The 25,744-nt window shown below is 44.3% G+C and overlaps 1 protein-coding gene across 1 annotated transcript; it reads left to right on the top strand.

Annotated features, from left to right (window-relative positions):
- Window positions 1-7,454: 7,454 nt before the first annotated feature.
- Window positions 7,455-24,977, top strand: LOC142188576 (pregnancy-specific beta-1-glycoprotein 8-like). Its single transcript, XM_075261867.1, has 7 exons — window positions 7,455-7,749; window positions 7,845-8,162; window positions 13,540-13,812; window positions 14,123-14,407; window positions 19,085-19,378; window positions 19,504-19,743; window positions 24,892-24,977. Exons 1-7 carry the CDS (start codon window positions 7,455-7,457, stop codon window positions 24,975-24,977), a joined length of 1,791 nt encoding a protein of 596 aa, XP_075117968.1.
- Window positions 24,978-25,744: the final 767 nt, after the last annotated feature.

The raw sequence follows: 25,744 nt of genomic DNA, 5'->3' as shown, positions 1-25,744 counted from the left end.
AAAATACAACCTACATAGGTAGCCAAAGCCAGTTATAGGGTCGGACATGGACTACAGAGTAGTGACCTCCACCAGGGGGCACTACGGGGAGAGATATAATCTGCACATCCACGAGGATATTCTATAGGAAGCCATATAGAGCTCATAGAGTGAGGCAGGAAGGGGATTAACCCTTACCTTCACTTCTGCACTGGATGTGGGAGGAGAGCGGCGGCCATATTGTTTATGAGTGCACCACAAATTGCTACTCTGACTGACAATATAACCCCGCCCCCAAATAAAATGTCCGCCCCCTGTAAGTCTCTGCCGATATGTAATGATCCCAAGTCTGTTCTGATCATGGTCCTGGGGCTTACCACAAGAGGGCGGAAAAGAGCTCCATCAAATGCCCTACATAAAGGCTCTCAGAGGCCACTTTTGGGTAGTGTACTTCCTGGTGAGAGATCGGGGACCATTAGAAGATACTGGAAGAGTTTTTGCCCAATCGATTGATTCTGTGAAGAGCAGGAGGGTCGTTTCATAAATTGTCGGCAACTAGATCATTCTATTAGGAGGGAAAGAAATTATGTGATGGCAAATACAAGGTGAACTCGTCGTGTCATAGAAAACCAGACATCGGCTCCTTCATCTGCAGTGACTGGATCTGTATCCTCTATAGTGATGGATCTGTATCCTCTATAGTGATGGATCTGTATCCTCTATAGTGATGGATCCGGGATCTGTATCCTCTATAGTGATGGATCCAGATCTGTATCCTCTATAGTGATGGATCTGTATCCTCTATAGTGATGGATCTGGGATCTGTATCCTCTATAGTGATGGATCCGGGATCTGTATCCTCTATAGTGATGGATCTGTATCCTCTATAGTGATGGATCTGTATCCTCTATAGTGATGGATCTGGGATCTGTATCCTCTATAGTGATGGATCTGTATCCTCTATAGTGATGGATCTGGGATCTGTATCCTCTATAGTGATGGATCTGTATCCTCTATAGTGATGGATCTGGGATCTGTATCCTCTATAGTGATGGATCTGTATCCTCTATAGTGATGGATCTGTATCCTCTATAGTGATGGATCCGGGATCTGTATCCTCTATAGTGATGGATACGGGATCTGTATCCTCTATAGTGATGGATATGTATCCTCTATAGTGATGGATCTGTATCCTCTATAGTGATGGATCTGGGATCTGTATCCTCTATAGTGATGGATATGTATCCTCTATAGTGATGGATCTGTATCCTCTATAGTGATGGATCTGGGATCTGTATCCTCTATAGTGATGGATCTGTATCCTCTATAATGATGGATCCGGGATCTGTATCCTCTATAGTGATGGATCCGGGATATGTATCCTGTATACTGATGGATCTGTATCTTCTGTAGTGATGGATCTGTATCCTCTATAGTGATGGATCCGGGATCTTTATCCTCTATAGTGATGGATCTGTATCCTCTATAGTGATGGATCTGGGATCTGTATCCTCTATAGTGATGGATCCGGGATCTGTATCCTCTATAGTGATGGATCTGTATCCTCTATAGTGATGGATCTGTATCCTCTATACTGATGGATCTGGGATCTGTATCCTCTGTAGTGATGGATCCGGGATCTGTATCCTCTATAGTGATGGATCTGTATCCTCTATAGTGATGGATCTGTATCCTCTATAGTGATGGCTCCGGGATCTGTATCCTCTATAGTGATGGATCTGTATCCTCTATAGTGATGGATCTGTATCCTCTATAGTGATGGATCTGGGATCTGTATCCTCTATAGTGATGGATCTGTATCCTCTATAGTGATGGCTCCGGGATCTGTATCCTCTATAGTGATGGATCTGTATCCTCTATAGTGATGGATCTGTATCCTCTATAGTGATGGATCTGGGATCTGTATCCTCTATAGTGATGGATCTGTATCCTCTATAGTGATGGATCTGGGATCTGTATCCTCTATAGTGATGGATCTGTATCCTCTATAGTGATGGATCTGGGATCTGTATCCTCTATAGTGATGGATCTGTATCCTCTATAGTGATGGATTCGGGATCTGTATCCTCTATAGTGATGGATACGGGATCTGTATCCTCTATAGTGATGGATATGTATCCTCTATAGTGATGGATCTGGGATATGTATCCTGTATACTGATGGATCTGTATCTTCTGTAGTGATGGATCTGTATCCTCTATAATGATGGATCCGGGATCTGTATCCTCTATAATGATGGATCCGGGATCTGTATCCTCTATAGTGATGGATCCGGGATCTGTATCCTGTATACTGATGGATCTGTATCCTCTATAGTGATGGATCCAGGATCTGTATCCTCTATAGTGATGGATCCAGGATCTGTATCCTCTATAGCAATGGATCTGGGATCTGTATCCTGTATAGTGATGGATCCGGGATCTGTATCCTCTATAGTGATGGATCCGGGATCTGTATCCTCTATAGCAATGGATCTGGGATCTGTATCCTGTATAGTGATGGATCCGGGATCTGTATCCTCTATAGTGATGGATCTGTATCCTCTATAGTGATGGATCCGGGATCTGTATCCTCTATAGTGATGTATCTGTATCCTCTATAGTGATGGATCTGGGATCTGTATCCTGTATAGTGATGGATCCGGGATCTGTATCCTCTATAGTGATGGATCTGTATCCTGTATAGTGATGGATCTATATCCTGTATAGTGATGGATCCGGGATCTGTATCCTCTATAGTGATGGATCTGTATCCTCTATACCGATGGATCTGTATTCTCTATAGTGATGGATCCAGGATCTATATACTGTATAGTGATGGATCTGGGATCTTTATTCTCTGTAGTGATGGATCTGGGATCTGTATCCTCTATAGTGATGGCTCCGGGATCTGTATCCTCTATAGTGATGGATCTGTATCCTGTATAGTGATGGATCCGGGATCTGTATCCTCTATAGTGATGGATCTGTATCCTCTATAGTGATGGATCCGGGATCTGTATCCTCTATAGTGATGGATCTGTATCCTCTATACTGATGGATCTGGGATCTGCATCCTCTATAGTGATGGCTCCGGGATCTGTATCCTCTATTGTGATGGATCTGTATCCTCTATAGTGATGGATCTGGGATCTGTATCCTCTATAGTGATGGATCTGTATCCTCTATAGTGATGGATCTGGGATCTGTGTCCTCTATAGTGATGGATCTGTATCCTCTATAATGATGGATCTGTATCCTCTATAGTGATGGATCTGTATCCTCTATACTGATGGATCTGGGATCTGTATCCTCTATAGTGATGGCTCCGGGATCTGTATCCTCTATAGTGATGGATCTGTATCCTCTATAGTGATGGATCTGTATCCTCTATAGTGATGGATCTGGGATCTGTATCCTCTATAGTGATGGATCTGTATCCTCTATAGTGATGGATCTGGGATCTGTATCCTCTATAATGATGGATCTGTATCCTCTATAGTGATGGATCTGTATCCTCTATAGTGATGGATCCGGGATCTGTATCCTCTATAGTGATGGATACGGGATCTGTATCCTCTATAGTGATGGATATGTATCCTCTATAGTGATGGATCTGGGATATGTATCCTGTATACTGATGGATCTGTATCTTCTGTAGTGATGGATCTGTATCCTCTATAATGATGGATCCGGGATCTGTATCCTCTATAATGATGGATCCGGGATCTGTATCCTCTATAGTGATGGATCCGGGATCTGTATCCTGTATACTGATGGATCTGTATCCTCTATAGTGATGGATCCAGGATCTGTATCCTCTATAGTGATGGATCCAGGATCTGTATCCTCTGTAGTGATGGATCTGTATCCTCTATAGTGATGGATCCGGGATCTGTATCCTCTATAGCAATGGATCTGGGATCTGTATCCTGTATAGTGATGGATCCGGGATCTGTATCCTCTATAGTGATGGATCTGTATCCTCTATAGTGATGGATCCGGGATCTGTATCCTCTATAGTGATGTATCTGTATCCTCTATAGTGATGGATCTGGGATCTGTATCCTGTATAGTGATGGATCCGGGATCTGTATCCTCTATAGTGATGGATCTGTATCTTGTATAGTGATGGATCTATATCCTGTATAGTGATGGATCCGGGATCTGTATCCTCTATAGTGATGGATCTGTATCCTCTATACCGATGGATCTGTATTCTCTATAGTGATGGATCCAGGATCTATATACTGTATAGTGATGGATCTGTATCCTCTATAGTGATGGCTCCGGGATCTGTATCCTCTATAGTGATGGATCTGTATCCTGTATAGTGATGGATCCGGGATCTGTATCCTCTATAGTGATGGATCTGTATCCTCTATAGTGATGGATCCGGGATCTGTATCCTCTATAGTGATGGATCTGTATCCTCTATACTGATGGATCTGGGATCTGCATCCTCTATAGTGATGGCTCCGGGATCTGTATCCTCTATTGTGATGGATCTGTATCCTCTATAGTGATGGATCTGGGATCTGTATCCTCTATAGTGATGGATCTGTATCCTCTATAGTGATGGATCTGGGATCTGTGTCCTCTATAGTGATGGATCTGTATCCTCTATAATGATGGATCCAGATCTGTATCCTCTATAGTGATGGATCCGGGATATGTATCCTGTATACTGATGGATCTGTATCTTCTGTAGTGATGGATCTGTATCCTCTATAATGATGGATCCGGGATCTGTATCCTCTATAATGATGGATCCGGGATCTGTATCCTCTATAGCAATGGATCTGGGATCTGTATCCTGTATAGTGATGGATCCGGGATCTGTATCCTGTATAGTGATGGATCCGGGATCTGTATCCTCTATAGTGATGGATCTGTATCCTCTATAGTGATGGATCTGTATCCTCTATAGTGATGGATCTGGGATCTGTATCCTCTATAGTGATGGATCTGTATCCTCTATAGTGATGGATCTGGGATCTGTATCCTCTATAGTGATGGATCTGTATCCTCTATAGTGATGGATCTGGGATCTGTATCCTCTATAGTGATGGATCTGTATCCTCTATAGTGATGGATCCGGGATCTGTATCCTCTATAGTGATGGATACGGGATCTGTATCCTCTATAGTGATGGATATGTATCCTCTATAGTGATGGATCTGGGATATGTATCCTGTATACTGATGGATCTGTATCTTCTGTAGTGATGGATCTGTATCCTCTATAATGATGGATCCGGGATCTGTATCCTCTATAATGATGGATCCGGGATCTGTATCCTCTATAGTGATGGATCCGGGATCTGTATCCTGTATACTGATGGATCTGTATCCTCTATAGTGATGGATCCAGGATCTGTATCCTCTATAGTGATGGATCCAGGATCTGTATCCTCTGTAGTGATGGATCTGTATCCTCTATAGTGATGGATCCGGGATCTGTATCCTCTATAGCAATGGATCTGGGATCTGTATCCTGTATAGTGATGGATCCGGGATCTGTATCCTCTATAGTGATGGATCTGTATCCTCTATAGTGATGGATCCGGGATCTGTATCCTCTATAGTGATGTATCTGTATCCTCTATAGTGATGGATCTGGGATCTGTATCCTGTATAGTGATGGATCCGGGATCTGTATCCTCTATAGTGATGGATCTGTATCTTGTATAGTGATGGATCTATATCCTGTATAGTGATGGATCCGGGATCTGTATCCTCTATAGTGATGGATCTGTATCCTCTATACCGATGGATCTGTATTCTCTATAGTGATGGATCCAGGATCTATATACTGTATAGTGATGGATCTGGGATCTTTATTCTCTGTAGTGATGGATCTGGGATCTGTATCCTCTATAGTGATGGCTCCGGGATCTGTATCCTCTATAGTGATGGATCTGTATCCTGTATAGTGATGGATCCGGGATCTGTATCCTCTATAGTGATGGATCTGTATCCTCTATAGTGATGGATTCGGGATCTGTATCCTCTATAGTGATGGATCTGTATCCTCTATACTGATGGATCTGGGATCTGCATCCTCTATAGTGATGGCTCCGGGATCTGTATCCTCTATTGTGATGGATCTGTATCCTCTATAGTGATGGATCTGGGATCTGTATCCTCTATAGTGATGGATCTGTATCCTCTATAGTGATGGATCTGGGATCTGTGTCCTCTATAGTGATGGATCTGTATCCTCTATAATGATGGATCCAGATCTGTATCCTCTATAGTGATGGATCCGGGATATGTATCCTGTATACTGATGGATCTGTATCTTCTGTAGTGATGGATCTGTATCCTCTATAATGATGGATCCGGGATCTGTATCCTCTATAATGATGGATCCGGGATCTGTATCCTCTATAGCAATGGATCTGGGATCTGTATCCTGTATAGTGATGGATCCGGGATCTGTATCCTGTATAGTGATGGATCCGGGATCTGTATCCTCTATAGTGATGTATCTGTATCCTCTATAGTGATGGATCCGGGATCTGTATCCTCTATAGTGATGTATCTGTATCCTCTATAGTGATGGATCCGGGATCTGTATCCTCTATAGTGATGTATCTGTATCCTCTATAATGATGGATCCGGGATCTGTATCCTCTATAGCAATGGATCTGGGATCTGTATCCTGTATAGTGATGGATCCGGGATCTGTATCCTCTATAGTGATGGATCCGGGATCTGTATCCTCTATAGTGATGTATCTGTATCCTCTATAGTGATGGATCCGGGATCTGTATCCTCTATAGTGATGGATCTGTATCCTCTATAGTGATGGATCCGGGATCTGTATCCTCTATAGCGATGTATCTGTATCCTCTATAGTGATGGATCTGGGATCTATATCCTGTATAGTGATGGATCCGGGATCTGTATCCTCTATAGTAATGTATCTGTATCCTCTATAGTGATGGATCTGGGATCTATATCCTGTATAGTGATGGCTCCGGGATCTGTATCCTCTATAGTGATGGCTCCGGGATCTGTATCCTCTATACCGATGGATCTGTATTCTCTATAGTGATGGATCCAGGATCTATATACTGTATAGTGATGGATCTGGGATCTTTATTCTCTGTAGTGATGGATCCGGGATCTGCTTGGCATTGGATGACGGTCAGTATGGAGGCCTAGTAGTGAGTGCTTTGATCCTACCTGCTCTGTGTAAGGACACACTGCCCCCTACTGGTGTGATGATATCGGGGCGATCACATAGGACAGTTGGTCACCCCTAGTAGTGATGCGAGGACATGAACATCTCAGTGATATATAGAGGACATCCTGACACATGAGCTGTCCCTACACAGCCTGTATATACCTCCATGTCCTGCCGTATCTCATCTTGTATCCAGGCTAGAGGTGCCTACAGGGTCCTAGCGCCTGCGCCCTATTGTCCAGTTTGACCTTCGCCCTTGGCTGTAGTACAGTCGTCACTTCCATGTGTCACACTGAGGAATCTTTTGTGCAGTGTTACCTAAGGGTTAATCCCAATGATGACATGATATCGGATAAGACGAGGCGTCGGCACCTTCTCCTGTCTCTGCTGCAGTACCACGTTCCACCAGCTGGCGGGCTCAGGAGTCAGTACACTCCATGGTATGAGGTTTATAAATGCCGGGCTCAGGTGCGCAGCCTTCAGTGTGTGCACAGCTACCTAGGGATTCTATTCTCCCTGACAGACATGGACGTGGTGCGGAGGTCTCTGGTGTGGTCGGCGTTCCTCTTGGGGTTGGGTGAGATGATGGCGGTATTATACTGCACACGCTCAGGTCGCTATCGTCCTTGGCAGGGTCTTTCATGTCACTTTTCTTATCTTCCCCGTGCGCAGGTTCGGCTCTACCAAAGCAGGAGGTCAATGGAATTTTTGGAGAATCTGTAACGTTTGACGTCTCCTTCCCCCTCCCGGAAGAACATCGTATAATGTGGAACTTTGGTGAGACGGGGAACGTCACGGTGGTCATGTTTGCCTCCGATGGCAGCGACCCCCTGTACAATGTGCAGTACCGGGGCCGGAGCAGTCTGCTTGGAGATGGGACCCTGAGGCTGGACAAGCTGACGTACGCAGACGAAGGGTGTTACGGTCTCTATGTGTACGATGACAAAGCCTTCACCACCATTATCGTACCCTATCAGCTCAGTGTTTTCGGTAAGTGATGGCGTCCTGCGCCTCTGCATGTTATAGTACAGCGACCCTCTCCTATCCGGTCCAGCAGCTGCAGATTCATTGTGACATCAGGGATGTTATATCATAACTTGTATGAAATAAGAAATCAAACTGCAGTACCAGGTACAGCCTGTGAGCAATGGTGGCGCTGGTTATAGGGAAGAAAGCAGGAACTTATGTCCCAAATCTCCTACCATCCCATAGTCAGCACCATATGTACAACCTGCAATGTTACCAGGGGGCTCGGTAGGTAAGAGCCCCCACTGTTACCCTAAAAAGTCAGCAGCTTCCTATTGTCTGTGATATTTCATGTAAGGGGATGAGCTGATGAATGTCACAGCAGTTACTGATGGATTATTACAGAGACGTAAGGGGGTGCTCAGCGAGCAGTGGCCCCATATACTGCTCCCTATAGGGGCCCTCAGCCATCTGACCCTGCATATGATAAGTTACATATCTAATGTCTGAGGACATAGGTGGCCGCTGATCTCCATGATCTCTTTATGGGGAGTTGGAGGACATAACACTGAAGCCCCCCCCCCCCCCCCCGTGTTGTGCTGCCCTAGGGGGCGCAGCTTGTGCACTAACACTTCATGGTTCTCATTTGTTTCATCTCATTGTCACATTAGGCAATAAATGTAACTAACAGAGATAAGATTGGGAGCCCCATAGGAGGCAACGCTTCACCTGCGGGGGGTCGGCTGAAGTGTCGGGGGAGGGGTTCTGACTTTTCTCACAGTGAGATACATCACACTTGGTGGTTACTGTTATTGCTTATTGGTTACACTGATACTGAGGCACATCACACTTACTAATTACTGTCTCTTCTGTTAGGATCCATTACTTATTGGTTTCACTCACACTTGATGGTTGCTGTCTCTTCACTTAGGACACATTACTTATTGGTTTCACTCACACTTGATGGTTGCTGTCTCTTCACGTAGAACCCATTACTTATTGGTTACACTGATACTGAAGCACATCATACTTAGTTACTGTGTCTTCTAGTAGGACCCATTACTTATTGGTTACACTCATAATGGGATACATCACACTTGGTGGTTGCTGTCTCTTCACACAGGCCCCATTACTTATTGGTTACACTCACACTAGATATATTACACTTGGTGGTTACTGTCACTTTAGATAGGCCCCATTACTTATTGGTTACGCTCATACTGGGATACATCACACTTGGTGGTTGATGTCTCTTCACATAGGCCCCATTGCTTATTGGTTACACTCACACTGAGATATATTACACTTGGTGGTTGCTGTCTCCTGGTGGGACCCATTACTTATTGGTTACACTCATACTGTAACACATCACACTTGCTGGTTACTGTCACTTTAGGTAGGACCCACTACATATCGATTACAGTCACAGTGAGATACATTACACTTGGTGGTTGATGTCTCTTCACATAGGCCCCATTACTTATTGGTTACAGTTACATTGAGATACATCACACTTGGTGGTTGCTGTCTCCTGGTGGGACCCATTGCTTATTGGTTACACTCATACTGTAACACATCACACTTGCTGGTTACTGTCACTTTAGGTAGGACCCACTACATATCGATTACAGTCACAGTGAGATACATCACACTTGGTGGTTGCTGTCTCTTCACGTAGGACACATTACTTATTAGCTACACTCACACTTGATAGGAACATCAGAAGCAGAAGCAGAAGCTGTAACAGGTGTGAACATGCCCTGAAGGACCACTGAGAGCCACTCACAGGACTTAGCAGCCCCCAGGGCCAGTAACCCAGCAGGACATAAGAAGCAAAACGGGGGTGAGACAAAGGATCTGATGACTTATCTGAGCCCCAGAAAAGTGATGTAAGGTAAGTATCTTGTTTTTTCTGCACATCCCATGGGTCTCTGTTTATTAAACTCTGGATCTAAAGAGACCCCAGAGTATAATAATAACTCATTGGTGGTGAACCCCAAAAATGTCAGGATAGACTGAACCCAAGATTTATGGAAAACCCAGGAAGATTGCCTAGGCATATTCTGCAGGGTCCCCCATGGTTTCCCTTGACACCTCCAATGGTCCTCATATTTGTTAGGGTTTTTACCTGTGCTACTGGACTGATGTCACTTGGGACTATTTCTGAGGCGTTGTCTAAGTTGTCCTGTCAGGAGGACAAACACTCTACAAATCTGGATTCATTTCCTAAATTCTCAATGGTCAATTCTACTAAACCTGTTGGTCAACTGATGCAATATCACCTGAACAACAGACCCCAAACAGTTTTACAAACTCAGGTTTCCTCATCTGTAGCTGTCTTAGTCTCCAGGCCTCCTAGTCTCCTGACCTCTTAGTCTCCAGGCCTCCTAGTCTCCAGTCCTCCTAGTCTGCAGGCCTCCTAGTCTCCTGGCTAACTAGTCTCCAGGCATCCTAGTCTCCTGGCTAACTAGTCTCCAGGCTTCCTAGTCTCCAGGCTTCCCAGTCTCTTGACCTCCTAGTCTCCTGGCCCCCTAGTCTCCAGGCCTCCTGGGCTTCTGACATCTGAATCTCCAGGTCCCCTAGTCTCCTGGCCTCCTAGTCTCCTGGCCTCCTAGTTTCCAGGCCTCCTAGTCTCTTGACCTCTTAGTCTCCAGGCCTCCTAGTTCCAGGCTTCCCAGTCTCCTGGTCTCTTAGTCTCCAGGCTTCCTAGTCTCCAGGTCTCCAAGTCCCCAGGTCTCCTCATCTCCAGGTCTTTTTCCCAATGTCAAGTTAATAAACCCCTTCTGGTGAGCAGTGGGCATTAGACAGGCCAAGCATAGGTTCTCCTGGCACTACACCGAGTCTAAACACATCTCCTTCAATTTGTACCCAAACCACTCACTTTATTACCCCCTTGCCTTGTACAGCAATGCTGTGGCACATCCCTCCAGAGCTCCCCTCTATGTCCACATCGAGGTCCTACAGAGCCTGTGTCAATGTCAGCTGCAGATCATTGCAACAAGTCAGTAAAGACTCCATATCAGTCATGGTGCTGTCTGCTGCTTGGCTCTATGGGATACAATTATCTAAGGACCATGCAGCAAGAGCTGAAAACTTTATTGAACAAGTCCTGGTCATTAACCAAAATCTTGTTCACCGGGTAAGACAAGATGACGACAATGACAGGCAAGTATACAATGGCCCAGTGTAATATTATGTACACACGCACACACACACACAATACACTAACACATACATATAATATACTCACACACTTATAATACACTCACACACATATAATACACTCACACATACATATACTACACTCACTCACATATAATACACTCACACACATATAATACACTCACACACATATAATACACTCACACATACATATAATTCACTCACTCACATATAATACACTCACACACATATAATACACTCACACACATATAATACACTCACACATACATATAATACACTCACACATACATATAATATACTCACACACTTATAATTCACTCACACACATATAATACACTCACACACACATATAATATACTCACACACTTATAATACACTAACACACATATAATACACTCACACACATATAATACACTCACACATACATATAATACACTCACACATACATATAATTCACTCACACACATATAATACACTCACACATACATATAATACACTCACACACATATAATACACTCACACACATATAATACACTCACACATACATATAATACACTCACACACATATAATACACTCACACACATATAATACACTCACACACATACAATACACTTACACAGACATATAATACACTCACACACATATAATACACTCACACATACATATAATACACTCACACATACATATAATACACTCACACATACTTATAATACACTCACACATACTTATAATACACTCATACACACATATAATGCACTCACACATATAATACACTCACACATACATATAATACACTCACACACACATAATACACTCACACACATATAATACACTCATACATACATATAATACACTCACACATATACTCACACACACATATAATACACTCACACATACATATAATACACTCACACACATATAATACACTCACACATACATATAATTCACTCACTCACATATAATACACTCACACACATATAATACACTCACACACATATAAAACACTCACACACATATAATACACTCACACATAAATATAATACACTCACACATACATATAATATACTCACACACTTATAATTCACTCACACACATATAATACACTCACACACACATATAATATACTCACACACTTATAATACACTCACACACATATAATACACTCACACACATATAATACACTCACACATACATATAATACACTCACACATACATATAATTCACTCACACACATATAATACACTCACACATACATATAATACACTCACACACATATAATACACTCACACACATACAATACACTTACACAGACATATAATACACTCACACACATATAATACACTCACACATACATATAATACACTCACACATACTTATAATACACTCACACATACTTATAATACACTCATACACACATATAATGCACTCACACATATAATACACTCACACATACATATAATACACTCACACACACATAATACACTCACACACATATAATACACTCACACACACATATGATACACTCACACACACATATAATACACTCACACACATAATACACTCACACACACATATAATACACTCACACATACATATAATACACTCACACACACATATGATACACTCACACACACATATAATACACTCACACATACATATAATACACTCATACACACATATAATACACTCACACATACATATAATATACTCACACATACATATAATACACTCATACACACATATAATACACTCACACATACATATAATACACTCACACGTACATATAATACACTCACACATACATATAATACACTCACACATACATATAATACACTCACACACATATAATACACTCACACATACATATAATACACTCACACACATATAATACACTGTACACTCCTCACACCTCTTCCTCTCCACATCATTATCTTCCTTACAATCTTGTCTCTTTGCTCTGTTCCTCTGTTGTCCTTCTTGTCAGTGCTCAGTCCAGGGCTCCTCTACCTGCCATGTGGTCCCACCACACACTGACTCCCTGAATACAGCCCCATATATAACCTGACAGACTGGGTGGCTATAGATTGTATTATGTACAGTGATGGAGGATATACCCCAGCCTTGTATATAAGGGAGTGTCTATGGGGGTTACCACTATTCTGCTGATATAATGGGTAGTTCCTCCTGGTAATCCCTCCGTCTGCTTTCTGCCTGTAGCCATCCTTCGTGCGCCATCTTTCAGTGTCCTCTCCGATCTTATTGTTGATGGTAAGAATGTGACCCTCCATTGTGATTCCGGGAGTCAGAATGTGACCACTTACACCTTCTATCGTGGTGAGAAGATGATCTGCTCTGAGCCCCATGTGACCTGCAGGGGAGCCTACCTGGACCTCACCCCAATAACTGAGAGTGACAGCGGATCCTACACCTGCTCCATCCAGAACCCGGTCAGCTCCAGCACCAGCGCCCCCCTGAGTCTGACCGTATCCGGTGAGTCTGATCACACCTTGTGCACCGCACTGCCGTTCTTGTAGGTTATATCACCCAGTAACCATTCCAGGGACAGAGGCAGTAACAGTGATCACAGGCTGCACTACTGTCTATGGGGGGCAGAGGCAGTTAGGGGCAGTTCACACAGAGTAAACTGGCATGGCCACAAAATTACGGGCGCAAAATAAAGCGCTTTTTACGATCGTAATCCCCATTGAAATCACCCCGAGCCGCCCTGTGTGTGTGATATATGTGTGTTATTAGTAGAATGTCTCTTATGTACCATTGACCTGATCTGTCCTATTGGCAGTGCCCGTATCGGCCGTCACCCTGACCAGTAACAAACCTGACCAGTTACTGTGGCCGGGGGAGGACTCGGTGCATTTACTCTGCTCATCGACTGGTACAGACGTCACCTACTCCTGGAGTCTGGATGGAGCAGCAATACCGGAGGAACCCCGATACCGCCTGACCCCGGAGACCTCACTGCTCATTATAAGCCCCGTCTCTGCAAAGGACAATGGAGAGTTCATGTGCACGGCCAGAAACTGGATCAACAGTGAGAACAGCTCCAGACTGAACCTCAAGCTGGCCGGTGAGTAGTTCTAATACAACTTCTATTACTCCTACGCCTGCAATCCTACTACTACTACTCCAATCCTACTACTACTACTACTACTACTCCAATCCTACTACTACTACTACTACTCCAATCCTACTACTACTGCTGCAATCCTACTACTACTACTACTCCAATCCTACTACTACTGCTGCAATCCTACTACTACTGCTGCAATCCTACTACTACTACTACTACTACTACTACTACTACTACTCCAATCCTACTACTACTGCTGCAATCCTACTACTACTACTACTACTACTACTCCAATCCTACTACTACTACTGCAATCCTACTACTACTACTACTACTACTACTACTACTCCAATCCTACTACTACTCCAATCCTACTACTACTACTACTCCAATCCTACTACTACTGCTGCAATCCTACTACTACTACTACTACTACTACTACTACTACTACTCCAATCCTACTACTACTGCTGCAATCCTACTACTACTACTACTACTACTACTACTACTACTACTACTACTACTACTACTCCAATCCTACTACTACTGCTGCAATCCTACTACTACTACTACTACTACTACTACTACTACTACTCCAATCCTACTACTACTTCTACTACTACTACTACTACTACTACTACTACTCCAATCCTACTACTACTACAATCCTACTACTACTACTACTACTCCAATCCTACTACTACTACTACTACTACTACTACTACTACTACTACTCCAATCCTACTACTACTGCTGCAATCCTACTACTACTACTACTACTACTACTCCAATCCTACTACTACTGCTGCAATCCTACTACTACTACTACTACTACTACTACTCCAATCCTACTACTACTGCTGCAATCCTACTACTACTACTACTACTACTACTACTACTACTACTACTACTCCAATCCTACTACTACTTCTACTACTACTACTACTACTACTACTACTACTCCAATCCTACTACTACTACAATCCTACTACTACTACTACTACTACTCCAATCCTACTACTACTACTACTACTACTACTACTACTACTACTCCAATCCTACTACTACTGCTGCAATCCTACTACTACTACTACTACTACTACTACTCCAATCCTACTACTACTGCTGCAATCCTACTACTACTACTACTACTACTCCAATCCTACTACTACTGCTGCAATCCTACTACTACTACTACTACTACTACTACAATCCTACTCCTACTACTGCAATCCTACTACTACTACTACTCCTGCAATCCTACTACTACTACTCCAATCCTACTCCTACTCCTGCAATCCTACTACTACTGCTACTCCAATCCTACTACTCCAATCCTACTACTATTACTACTACTACTACTACTACTCCAATCCTACTCCTACTCCTGCAATCCTACTACTACTACTACTCCAATCCTACTACTCCAATCCTACTACTACTACTACTCCAATCCTACTACTACTACTACTCCAATCCTACTATTACTACTACTCCAATCCTACTCCTACTGCTGCAATCCTACTACTACTACTACTACTACTACTACAATCCTACTACTACTACTACTACTACAATCCTACTACTCCAATTCTACTAATTCTACTACAATCCTACTCCTACTACTCCTGCAATCCTACTACTACTCCAATCCTACTACTACTACTACTCCATTCCTACTATTACTACTACTCCAATCCTACTCCTACTGCTGCAATCCTACTACTACTACTACTCCAATCCTACTACTACTACTACAATCCTACTACTACTACTCCAATTCTACTACTTCTACTACAATCCTACTCCTACTCCTGCAATACTACTACAGCTACTCCAATCCTACTCCTACTCCAGCAATCCTACTACTACTACTCCAATCCTACTCCTACTACTCCTGCAATCCTACTACTACTACTCCAATCCTACTACTACTCCTGCAATCCTACTACTACTACTCCAATCCTACTACTACTCCAATCCTACTAATACTACTCCAATCCTACTCTTACTCCTGCAATCCTACGACTACTGCTACTCCAGTACTACTCCTGCAATCCTACTACTACTACTCCAATCCTACTCCTACTCCTGCAATCCTACTACTACTCCAATCCTACTACTACTACTCCAATCCTACTACTACTACAGTCCTACTCCTACTCTTGCAATCCTTCTACTACTCCAATCCTACTACTACTCCAATCCTACTCCTACTCCTGCAATCCTACTACTACTACTACTACTACTACTACTACAATCCTACTCCTACTCCTGCAATCCTACTCCTACTCCTGCAATTTTACTACTACTCCAATCCTACTCCTACTCCTGCAATCCTACTACTACTACTACTCCAATCCTACTCCTACTCCTGCAATCCTACTACTACTCCAATCCTACTACTACTACTCCAATCCTACTACTACTACAGTCCTACTCCTACTCTTGCAATCCTACTACTACTCCAATTCTACTACTACTCCAATCCTACTACTACTACTACTACTACTACTACAATCCTACTACTACTACTCCAATCCTACTACTACTACTACTACTACTCCTGCAATCCTACTCCTACTCCTGCAATCCTACTACTACTCCAATCCTACACCTGCAATCCTACTACTACTACTACTACAATCCTACTACTGCTACTCCAATCCTACTACTACTACTACTCCAGTCCTACTCCTACTCCTGCAATCCTACTACTACTGCTGCAATCCTACTACTACTACTCCAATCCTACTCCTACTCCGGCAGTTCTACTACTACTACTCCAATCCTTCTAATACTACTCCAGTCCTACTCCTACTCCTGCAATCCTACTACTACTACTCCGATCCTCCTACTACTACTACTACTACTACTACTACTACTCCAGTCCTACTCCTGCAATCCTACTACTACTACTACTCCAGTCCTACTCCTACTCCTGCAATCCTACTACTACTACTCCAATCCTACTCCTGCAATTCTAATACTACTCCAATCCTACTACTACTCCAATCCTACTCCTACTCCTGCAATCCTACTACTACTACTACTACTACTACTACAATCCTACTCCTACTCCTGCAATCCTACTCCTACTCCTGCAATCCTACTACTACTCCAATCCTACTCCTACTCCTGCAATCCTACTACTACTACTCCAATCCTACTCCTACTCCTGCAATCCTACTACTACTCCAATCCTACTACTACTACTCCAATCCTACTACTACTACAGTCCTACTCCTACTCTTGCAATCCTACTACTACTCCAATTCTACTACTACTCCAATCCTACTACTACTACTACTACTACTACTACAATCCTACTACTACTACTCCAATCCTACTACTACTACTACTACTACTCCTGCAATCCTACTCCTACTCCTGCAATCCTACTACTACTCCAATCCTACACCTGCAATCCTACTACTACTACTACTACAATCCTACTACTGCTACTCCAATCCTACTACTACTACTACTCCAGTCCTACTCCTACTTCTGCAATCCTACTACTACTGCTGCAATCCTACTACTACTACTCCAATCCTACTCCTACTCCGGCAGTTCTACTACTACTACTCCAATCCTTCTAATACTACTCCAGTCCTACTCCTACTCCTGCAATCCTACTACTACTACTCCGATCCTCCTCCTACTACTACTACTACTACTACTACTACTACTCCAGTCCTACTCCTGCAATCCTACTACTACTACTACTCCAGTCCTACTCCTACTCCTGCAATCCTACTACTACTACTACTACTACTACTACTACTACTACTACTACTACTACTACTACTCTAATTCTGCTCCTACTCCTGCAATCCTACTACTACTACTACTACTACTAATCTAATTCTACTCCTACTCCTGCAATCCTACTACTACTACTACTACTACTCTAATTCTACTCCTACTCCTGCAATCCTACTACTATTACTACTCCAATCCTACTCCTACAATCCTACTACTACTCCAGTGCTACTCCTACTCCTGCAATCCTACTACTACTACTACAATCCTACTACTACTACAATCCAACTACTACTACTACTCCGGTCCTACTCCTACTCCTGCAATCCTACTACTATTACTACTTATACAACTCCTGCTACTCTAGTGTACAGTATATAGATGATAGTGATCTGTAGTGAGTAGAAGTCTTTGCCTCCTCCAGACTGTATAAGATTTGGGACAGCAGAACATGGAGGAGGACGGACTCTTAGACCAAGATGTACGGAGTCATAGCAGAAGTTATGGGTGATATTTGGCCTACGTATTCTGGCCGATATTTGCCCATGAGGCCGGGGGCACTATAGAGGGTAAAGTAACTGAGTGTACCTGTCCTGTGTGAAGACGACCTACAGGACGTGTCCAGGACTAATGTGCTCGGACGTTGCTGGTACAGTCGCATTTCTTTGGGATTTTTCCAGTGTCTTCTATAATCCGTCAGATTACTTGTAATTGGGGAAGTTCCTTGTGTAAAATGATGTTCCTATGAAATCTGATGAGGAGGAGGAGGAGGAGGAGGAGGAGGAGGAGCAGAGAGTCGGGATTTATTTGGATTGTTTGCACAGATTTGCTCTGGAGTCTGCCATCTTGGGGCTCCTCATGTTCTGCACATTTCATGGTGGTCGGTGAGGTTATGTTCTGTGTCCACAGCTCCGGTCTCGGCGGTGTCTCTGACCAGTAACACATCCGGAGCGCTCTGGGCAGGACAGGACTCGGTGTCTCTCTATTGTACAGCTCAGGGGTCAGACATCACCTTCTCCTGGAGACTGAATGGACTTCCAGTGTCCTCCAACCCTCCATATTACATTACTGGGGGGGAATCTCCTCCGACCTCCACTCTCACCATCAGCCCCATCCCCAAAAATCACATCGGACCCTTCACCTGTACAGCGACCAACAGGCTGAATAAGGAGACCAGCCCTGAGATCAACCTCAATGTGAACTGTGAGTAAGGTTCCAGGTGTCAGTGACGGTCTACTCGAGTCCAGACACATGACGTGGTAATAATGGCGTCAGCCAAGACAACAATGTTACACATTTGTGGAAAATGACATTGTCTCTCCTTACAGGGTACCCGGAAGGGAACATCGAATGTACAGCACAAGGCCATGGCAGAGGGTTACACTTCTCCTGCTCGTGGCCCGGAGGACGACCGGCCGCCAACGTCACCATGATATATAATGACGTAACAGAAACGAAACACCATGAAGTCACCAGACATGTGTCTGTATGGCAAATCGCCCACAGCTCAAACCTGACCTGCATCGGTGAATACTTTGGGGAGACCTTCTCCTGCTCACTAATATTTGGTAAGACAAAGTCCCACAACATGTCTTCTGGAAAGCCAAAAACAATCCACCATAGTAGATGATGGAGGACACAGGACTATTCTGGAGACTGATGACTACATGAGACATTCCCTTTATTACTATACAGAGGACCACCATAGTAGATGATGGAGGACACAGGACTATTCTGGAGACTGATGACTACATGAGACATTCCCTCCATTACTATATGGTCAGAGGACAATCTACCATAGTAGATGATGGAGGACACAGGACTATTCTGGAGACTGATGACTACATGAGACATTCCCTCCATTACTATACAGAGGACAATCCACCATAGTAGATGATGGAGGACACAGGACTATTCTGGAGACTGATGACTACATGAGACATTCCCTCCATTACTATACAGAGGACAATCCACCATAGTAGATGATGGAGGACACAGGACTATTCTGGAGACTGATGACTACATGAGACATTCCCTCCATTACTATGCAGAGGACAATCCACCATAGTAGATGATGAAGGACACAGGACTATTCTGGAGACTGATGACTACATGAGACATTCCCTCCATTACTATACAGAGGACAATCCACCATAGTAGATGATGGAGGACACAGGACTATTCTGGAGACTGATGACTACATGAGACATTCCCTCCATTACTATACAGAGGACAATCCACCATAGTAGATGATGGAGGACACAGGACTATTCTGGAGACTGATGACTACATGAGACATTCCCTCCATTACTATACAGAGGACAATCCACCATAGTAGATGATGAAGGACACAGGACTATTCTGGAGACTGATGACTACATGAGACATTCCCTCCATTACTATGCAGAGGACAATCCACCATAGTAGATGATGAAGGACACAGGACTATTCTGGAGACTGATGACTACATGAGACATTCCCTCCATTACTATACAGAGGACAATCCACCATAGTAGATGATGGAGGACACAGGACTATTCTGGAGACTAATGACTATATTTTTCTCTACCAGGGGCTTCAGAGGATAAAAACAATCCTATAACTATAAAGGAAAGAGAGAGAACAAAATCTAAATCTGAAGCCAGGCCATAACCTTCTCCGCTCCAGCCCCGCTGCGTCATCTCAATGTTATGAAGATCCAATAACACCAACATCTACTGACTTTATACAAAGTGTCTGAGGAGAAGAGGAGAGAATGGGAATACAGAAGAAGTAGGAGCTTGTGGGACCAGGATCTCATCCCTGCTCTCTGGGTGACTCCTGTACTGGTAGATTAGATGCTGTATACTGGTGGGGTATATAGATACTAGAGCATGTATTACTTCATTCTATCCATATCAATAAAATGTATTCTCAGCCATCTGTACAAATGTGGGTGTAAGGTCTACAATAAATGTCTTCTCTATGTGTGTGATGGTGTAGGCTGTCCATGAGCTGTCCAAGTACTACAAGAACTCACTGATGGTGCAGGCTGTCCATGAGCTGCACACCGCACTGGACATAAGTACTAGAAGAACTCACTGATGGTGTAGGCTGTCCATGAGCTGCACACCGCACTGGATATAAGTACTACAAGAACTCACTGATGGTGTAGGCTGTCCATGAGCTGCACACCGCACTGGATATAAGTACTACAAGAACTCACTGATGGTGTAGGCTGTCCATGAGCTGCACACTGCTCTGGATATAAGTACTACAAGAACTCACTGATGGTGTAGGCTGTCCATGAGCTGCACACCGCACTGGATATAAGTACTACAAGAACTCACTGATGGGGTAGGCGGTCCATGAGCTGCACACCGCACTGGATATAAGTACTACAAGAACTCACTGATGGTGTAGACTGTCCATGAGCTTCCCACTACACTGGACATAAGTACTACAAGAACTCACTGATGGTGTAGGCTGTCCATGAGCTGCACACCGCACTGAACATAAGTACTACAAGAACTCACTGATGGTGTAGGCTGTCCATGAGCTGCACACCGCACTGCACATAAGTACTACAAGAACTCACTGATGGTGTAGGCTGTCCATGAGCTGCACACTGCACTGCACATAAGTACTACAAGAACTCACTGATGGTGTAGGCTGTCCATGAGCTGCACACTGCACTGGATATAAGTACTACAAGAACTCACTGATGGTGTAGACTGTCCATGAGCTGCACTGCACATAAGTACTACAAGAACTCACTGATGGACATAAGTACTACAAGAACTCAATGATGGTGTAGGCTGTCCATGAGCTGCCACTGCACTGGACATAAGTACTACAAGAACTCACTGATGGTGTAGGCTGTCCATGAGCTGCACACCTCACTGCACATAAGTACTACAAGAACTCACTGATGGTGTAGGCTGTCCATGAGCTGCACACTGCACTGCACATAAGTACTACAAAAACTCACTGATGGTGTAGGCTGTCCATGAGCTGCACACTGCACTGTACATAAGTACTACAAGAACTCACTGATGGTGTAGGCTGTCCATGAGCTGTACACCGCACTGGATATAAGTACTACAAGAACTCACTGACGGTGTAGGCTGTCCATGAGCTGTACACCGCACTGGATATAAGTACTACAAGAACTCACTGATGGTGTAGGCTGTCCATGAGCTGTACACCGCACTGCACATAAGTAATACAAGAACTCACTGATGGTGTAGGCTGTCCATGAGCTTCCAACTGCACCGGACATAAGTACTTCAAGAACTCACTGATGGTGTAGCCTGTCCATGAGCTGCACACTGCACTGGACATAAGTACTACAAGAACTCACTGATGGTGTAGGCTGTCCATGAGCTGCACACCGCAGTGCACATAAGTACTACAAGAACTCACTGATGGGGTAGACTGTCCATGAGCTGCCCACTGCACTGCACATAAGTACTACAAGAACTCACTGATGGTGTAGGCTGTCCATGAGCTGCACACCGCACTGGACATAAGTACTACAAGAACTCACTGATGGTGTAGGCTGTCCATGAGCTGCCACTGCACTGCACATAAGTACTACAAGAACTCACTGATGGTATAGGCTGTCCATGAGCTGCACACCGCACTGCACATAAGTACTACAAGAACTCACTGATGGTGTAGGCTGTCCATGAGCTGCACACCACACTGCACATAAGTACTACAAGAACTCACTGATGGTGTAGACTGTCCATGAGCTGCCACTGCACTGGACATAAGTACTACAAGAACTCACTGATGGTGTAGGCTGTCCATGAGCTGCACACCGCACTGGACATAAGTACTACAAGAACTCACTGATGGTGTAGACTGTCCATGAGCTGCCACTGCACTGGACATAAGTACTACAAGAACTCACTGATGGTGTAGGCTGTCCATGAGCTGCACACTGCACTGGACATAAGTACTACAAGAACTCACTGATGGTGTAGACTGTCCATGAGCTGCACACCGCACTGGACATAAGTACTACAAGAACTCACTGATGGTGTAGGCTGTCCATGAGCTGCACACTGCACTGTATATAAGAAGCCTGCGAAAGAAAATCACTGCAGACCTTTACAAGGCTCCCCGCTGTCATGCCAAAGTGATGTCAGCCCTGGAGCATGCTCCAGTCACCGGCGATCACCGGAAAAATGACCTAGGCGTTTGAGGGGTTAATGCCTCCGATCGATGTGGGCACCGACCGGAGGCATTAGCGCTTGATGTCTTCTGTGACAGTAGACACCCGGCAGCTATGGCGGCCGCCTGACTCCCAGGTGGCCGCCATAGTAAAACACCCGGTGCCCGCCGGGGGCCGCAAATTATCGTCCCAAGGGCCACAGTTGTCCACGAGGCCGCAAGTTTGAGACCTCTGGACTAGATAGTCTTGTACTGTACAGATTTATCACATTGACTGATACTGGATGATACGGTATATAGATTCTGATGCATTGATGAGGATTTATTATGTCTGGAATGCTATACATCCGTGTTAAAACTTGACATATGTTAAATTTGTCCAGCGGAGGCATCCCCAGCCCAGCCCAACTTGGTCTCCATCCTGCACTGCTCACTTTCATTAGTAAATCCCACTCCCCATCTTACTTTCCTTGATGTTATATTGCATCATTAAAAATGGGCCTTGCATGCAAAATAGGAGCATAAATCCACCGGAATCCAAGAAGTTCAATACATTCCTGTAGTATGTGAGATGTGAAGGGTTAATGGCATACGATACTTGTGTTCATGGAGAAGATCTTGGTCTAATCTTGGTGAAATGTCTTGACCTTCTCGGAGGTGTGGAGGAGATTACTTACTCATCTCCCGGATTCAGGTCACGTCAGAGCCATGAGATCACCTGGAACCATCAGTGGTTCTGTGTCCTTCACATATTCGGGAGGACATTCAGGCGTTGTAGGAATGATGGGACTGAACCCCACCCCCTAGGAACGCATTAACTTGGGACGTATATGAGGTCATAACATAGATGATGGCAGAAGAAGAACATCAGGACCCGGGTGAGGGTGAAAAAGGTCACAATTCCTGTAAATAAAAGAGTCCGAGCCAACTCTGGGCAGATTCTGGGTCTGCTGGACTTCTAGAGACCATAGTGGTCTAGATAAAGATGCTAAAGCCAAGCAGAATGTAAGGAGGGTAGAAGACCAGCTGAGACTGTCACCAGAGGCGGCATCATAGGAGGGTTCCTTGTCATTGTATGGACCATGGACCTCTAACCAGACAGTGCTATACAATGGTGGCTCTTACATCCCATCTCTAGGGGGCGTCACCACTTCACCTCTTCCCCTCTGTTAGATATAATGAATAGGCCTTATACAGATGGTGAGACCCAGATAACGGGACGCACATCAGATCACACAACAAAAACCAGTGGAAAAGGGAAAGTTTGTTCCAAATATGTAATTAACCCACTAAATGTCCAGGAAAAGGTGATTATACACAGTATGAACACAGCCCGAGAGAATACACCAGGAACCCAGCAATAACAGGAGGCTCAGGATGACCCACAGAAGGGCCAATAGAACCCGTATCAGTAATACTCCCAATCATCTCCAGGCCCCGGGTACTGCTACAGATCTGTGGCTTCTATTCACACTGGTGAGGATGGCAGAGATAGAAGGCAGCCTTAGCTGAGTAGAACTTTTCTCATAAGGTCCTTCTTTTTCTCGATTTTACAGGTTTCCGGGTTTTCTCGGGATTCTTTGGACAAGTTCTACGATTTCTCACGCTTTTATCAAATGATCACAAAGAGATTTGTCCATAACTAAGGTCTGAATGTGAGACAGTAACAAGGCAAATCCTAGAGTATAGCCCTAGTAATGACCTACAGCAACCAGGGGCACTGGGAAGAGCCAGGTAGTAAAGTCAAGGTCACGTCCTGGGGCAGACGCTCGCTGATACTACAGACAAGGTCACGTCCTGGGGCAGACGCTCGCTGATACTACAGACAAGGTCACGTCCTGGGGCAGACGCTCACTGATACTACAGACAAGGTCACGTCCTGGGGCAGACGCTCACTGATACTACAGACAAGGTCACGTCCTGGGGCAGACGCTCACTGATACTACAGACAAGGTCACGTCCTGGGGCAGATGCTCACTGATACTACAGACAAGGTCACATCCTGGGGAAGACGCTCACTGATACTACAGACAAGGACATGTCCTGGGGCAGACACTCGCTGATACTACAGACAAGGTCACGTCCTGGGGCAGACGCTCCCTGATACTACAGACAAGGTCACGACCTGGGGCAGACGCTCACTGATACTACAGACAAGGTCACGTCCTGGGGCAGACGCTCACTGATACTACAGACAAGGTCACGTCCTGGGGCAGACGCTCACTGATACTACCGACAAGGTCACGTCCTGGGGCAGACGCTCACTGATACTACAGACAAGGTCACGTCCTGGGGCAGACGCTCGCTGATACTACAGACAAGGTCACGTCCTGGGGCAGACACTCACTGATACTACCGACAAGGTTACGTCCTGGGGCAGACGCTCACTGATACTACCGACAAGGTTAC

The sequence above is a fragment of the Leptodactylus fuscus genome, unplaced genomic scaffold, assembly GCF_031893055.1.
Source record: "Leptodactylus fuscus isolate aLepFus1 unplaced genomic scaffold, aLepFus1.hap2 HAP2_SCAFFOLD_54, whole genome shotgun sequence".
Lineage (NCBI taxonomy): Eukaryota > Metazoa > Chordata > Amphibia > Anura > Leptodactylidae > Leptodactylus > Leptodactylus fuscus.
This window is presented reverse-complemented; position numbering and strand designations above follow the sequence as displayed.

Excerpts from the sequence above, each read along its gene's own strand:
- LOC142188576 (XM_075261867.1), top strand. The coding sequence starts at position 7,455 with ATGTGTCACACTGAGGAATCTTTTGTGCAGTGTTACCTAAGGGTTAAT. Across the intron at positions 8,163-13,539 it reads CTATCAGCTCAGTGTTTTCG|CCATCCTTCGTGCGCCATCT; the intron begins GTAAGTGATGGC and ends TTCTGCCTGTAG. Across the intron at positions 13,813-14,122 it reads CCTGAGTCTGACCGTATCCG|TGCCCGTATCGGCCGTCACC; the intron begins GTGAGTCTGATC and ends TCCTATTGGCAG.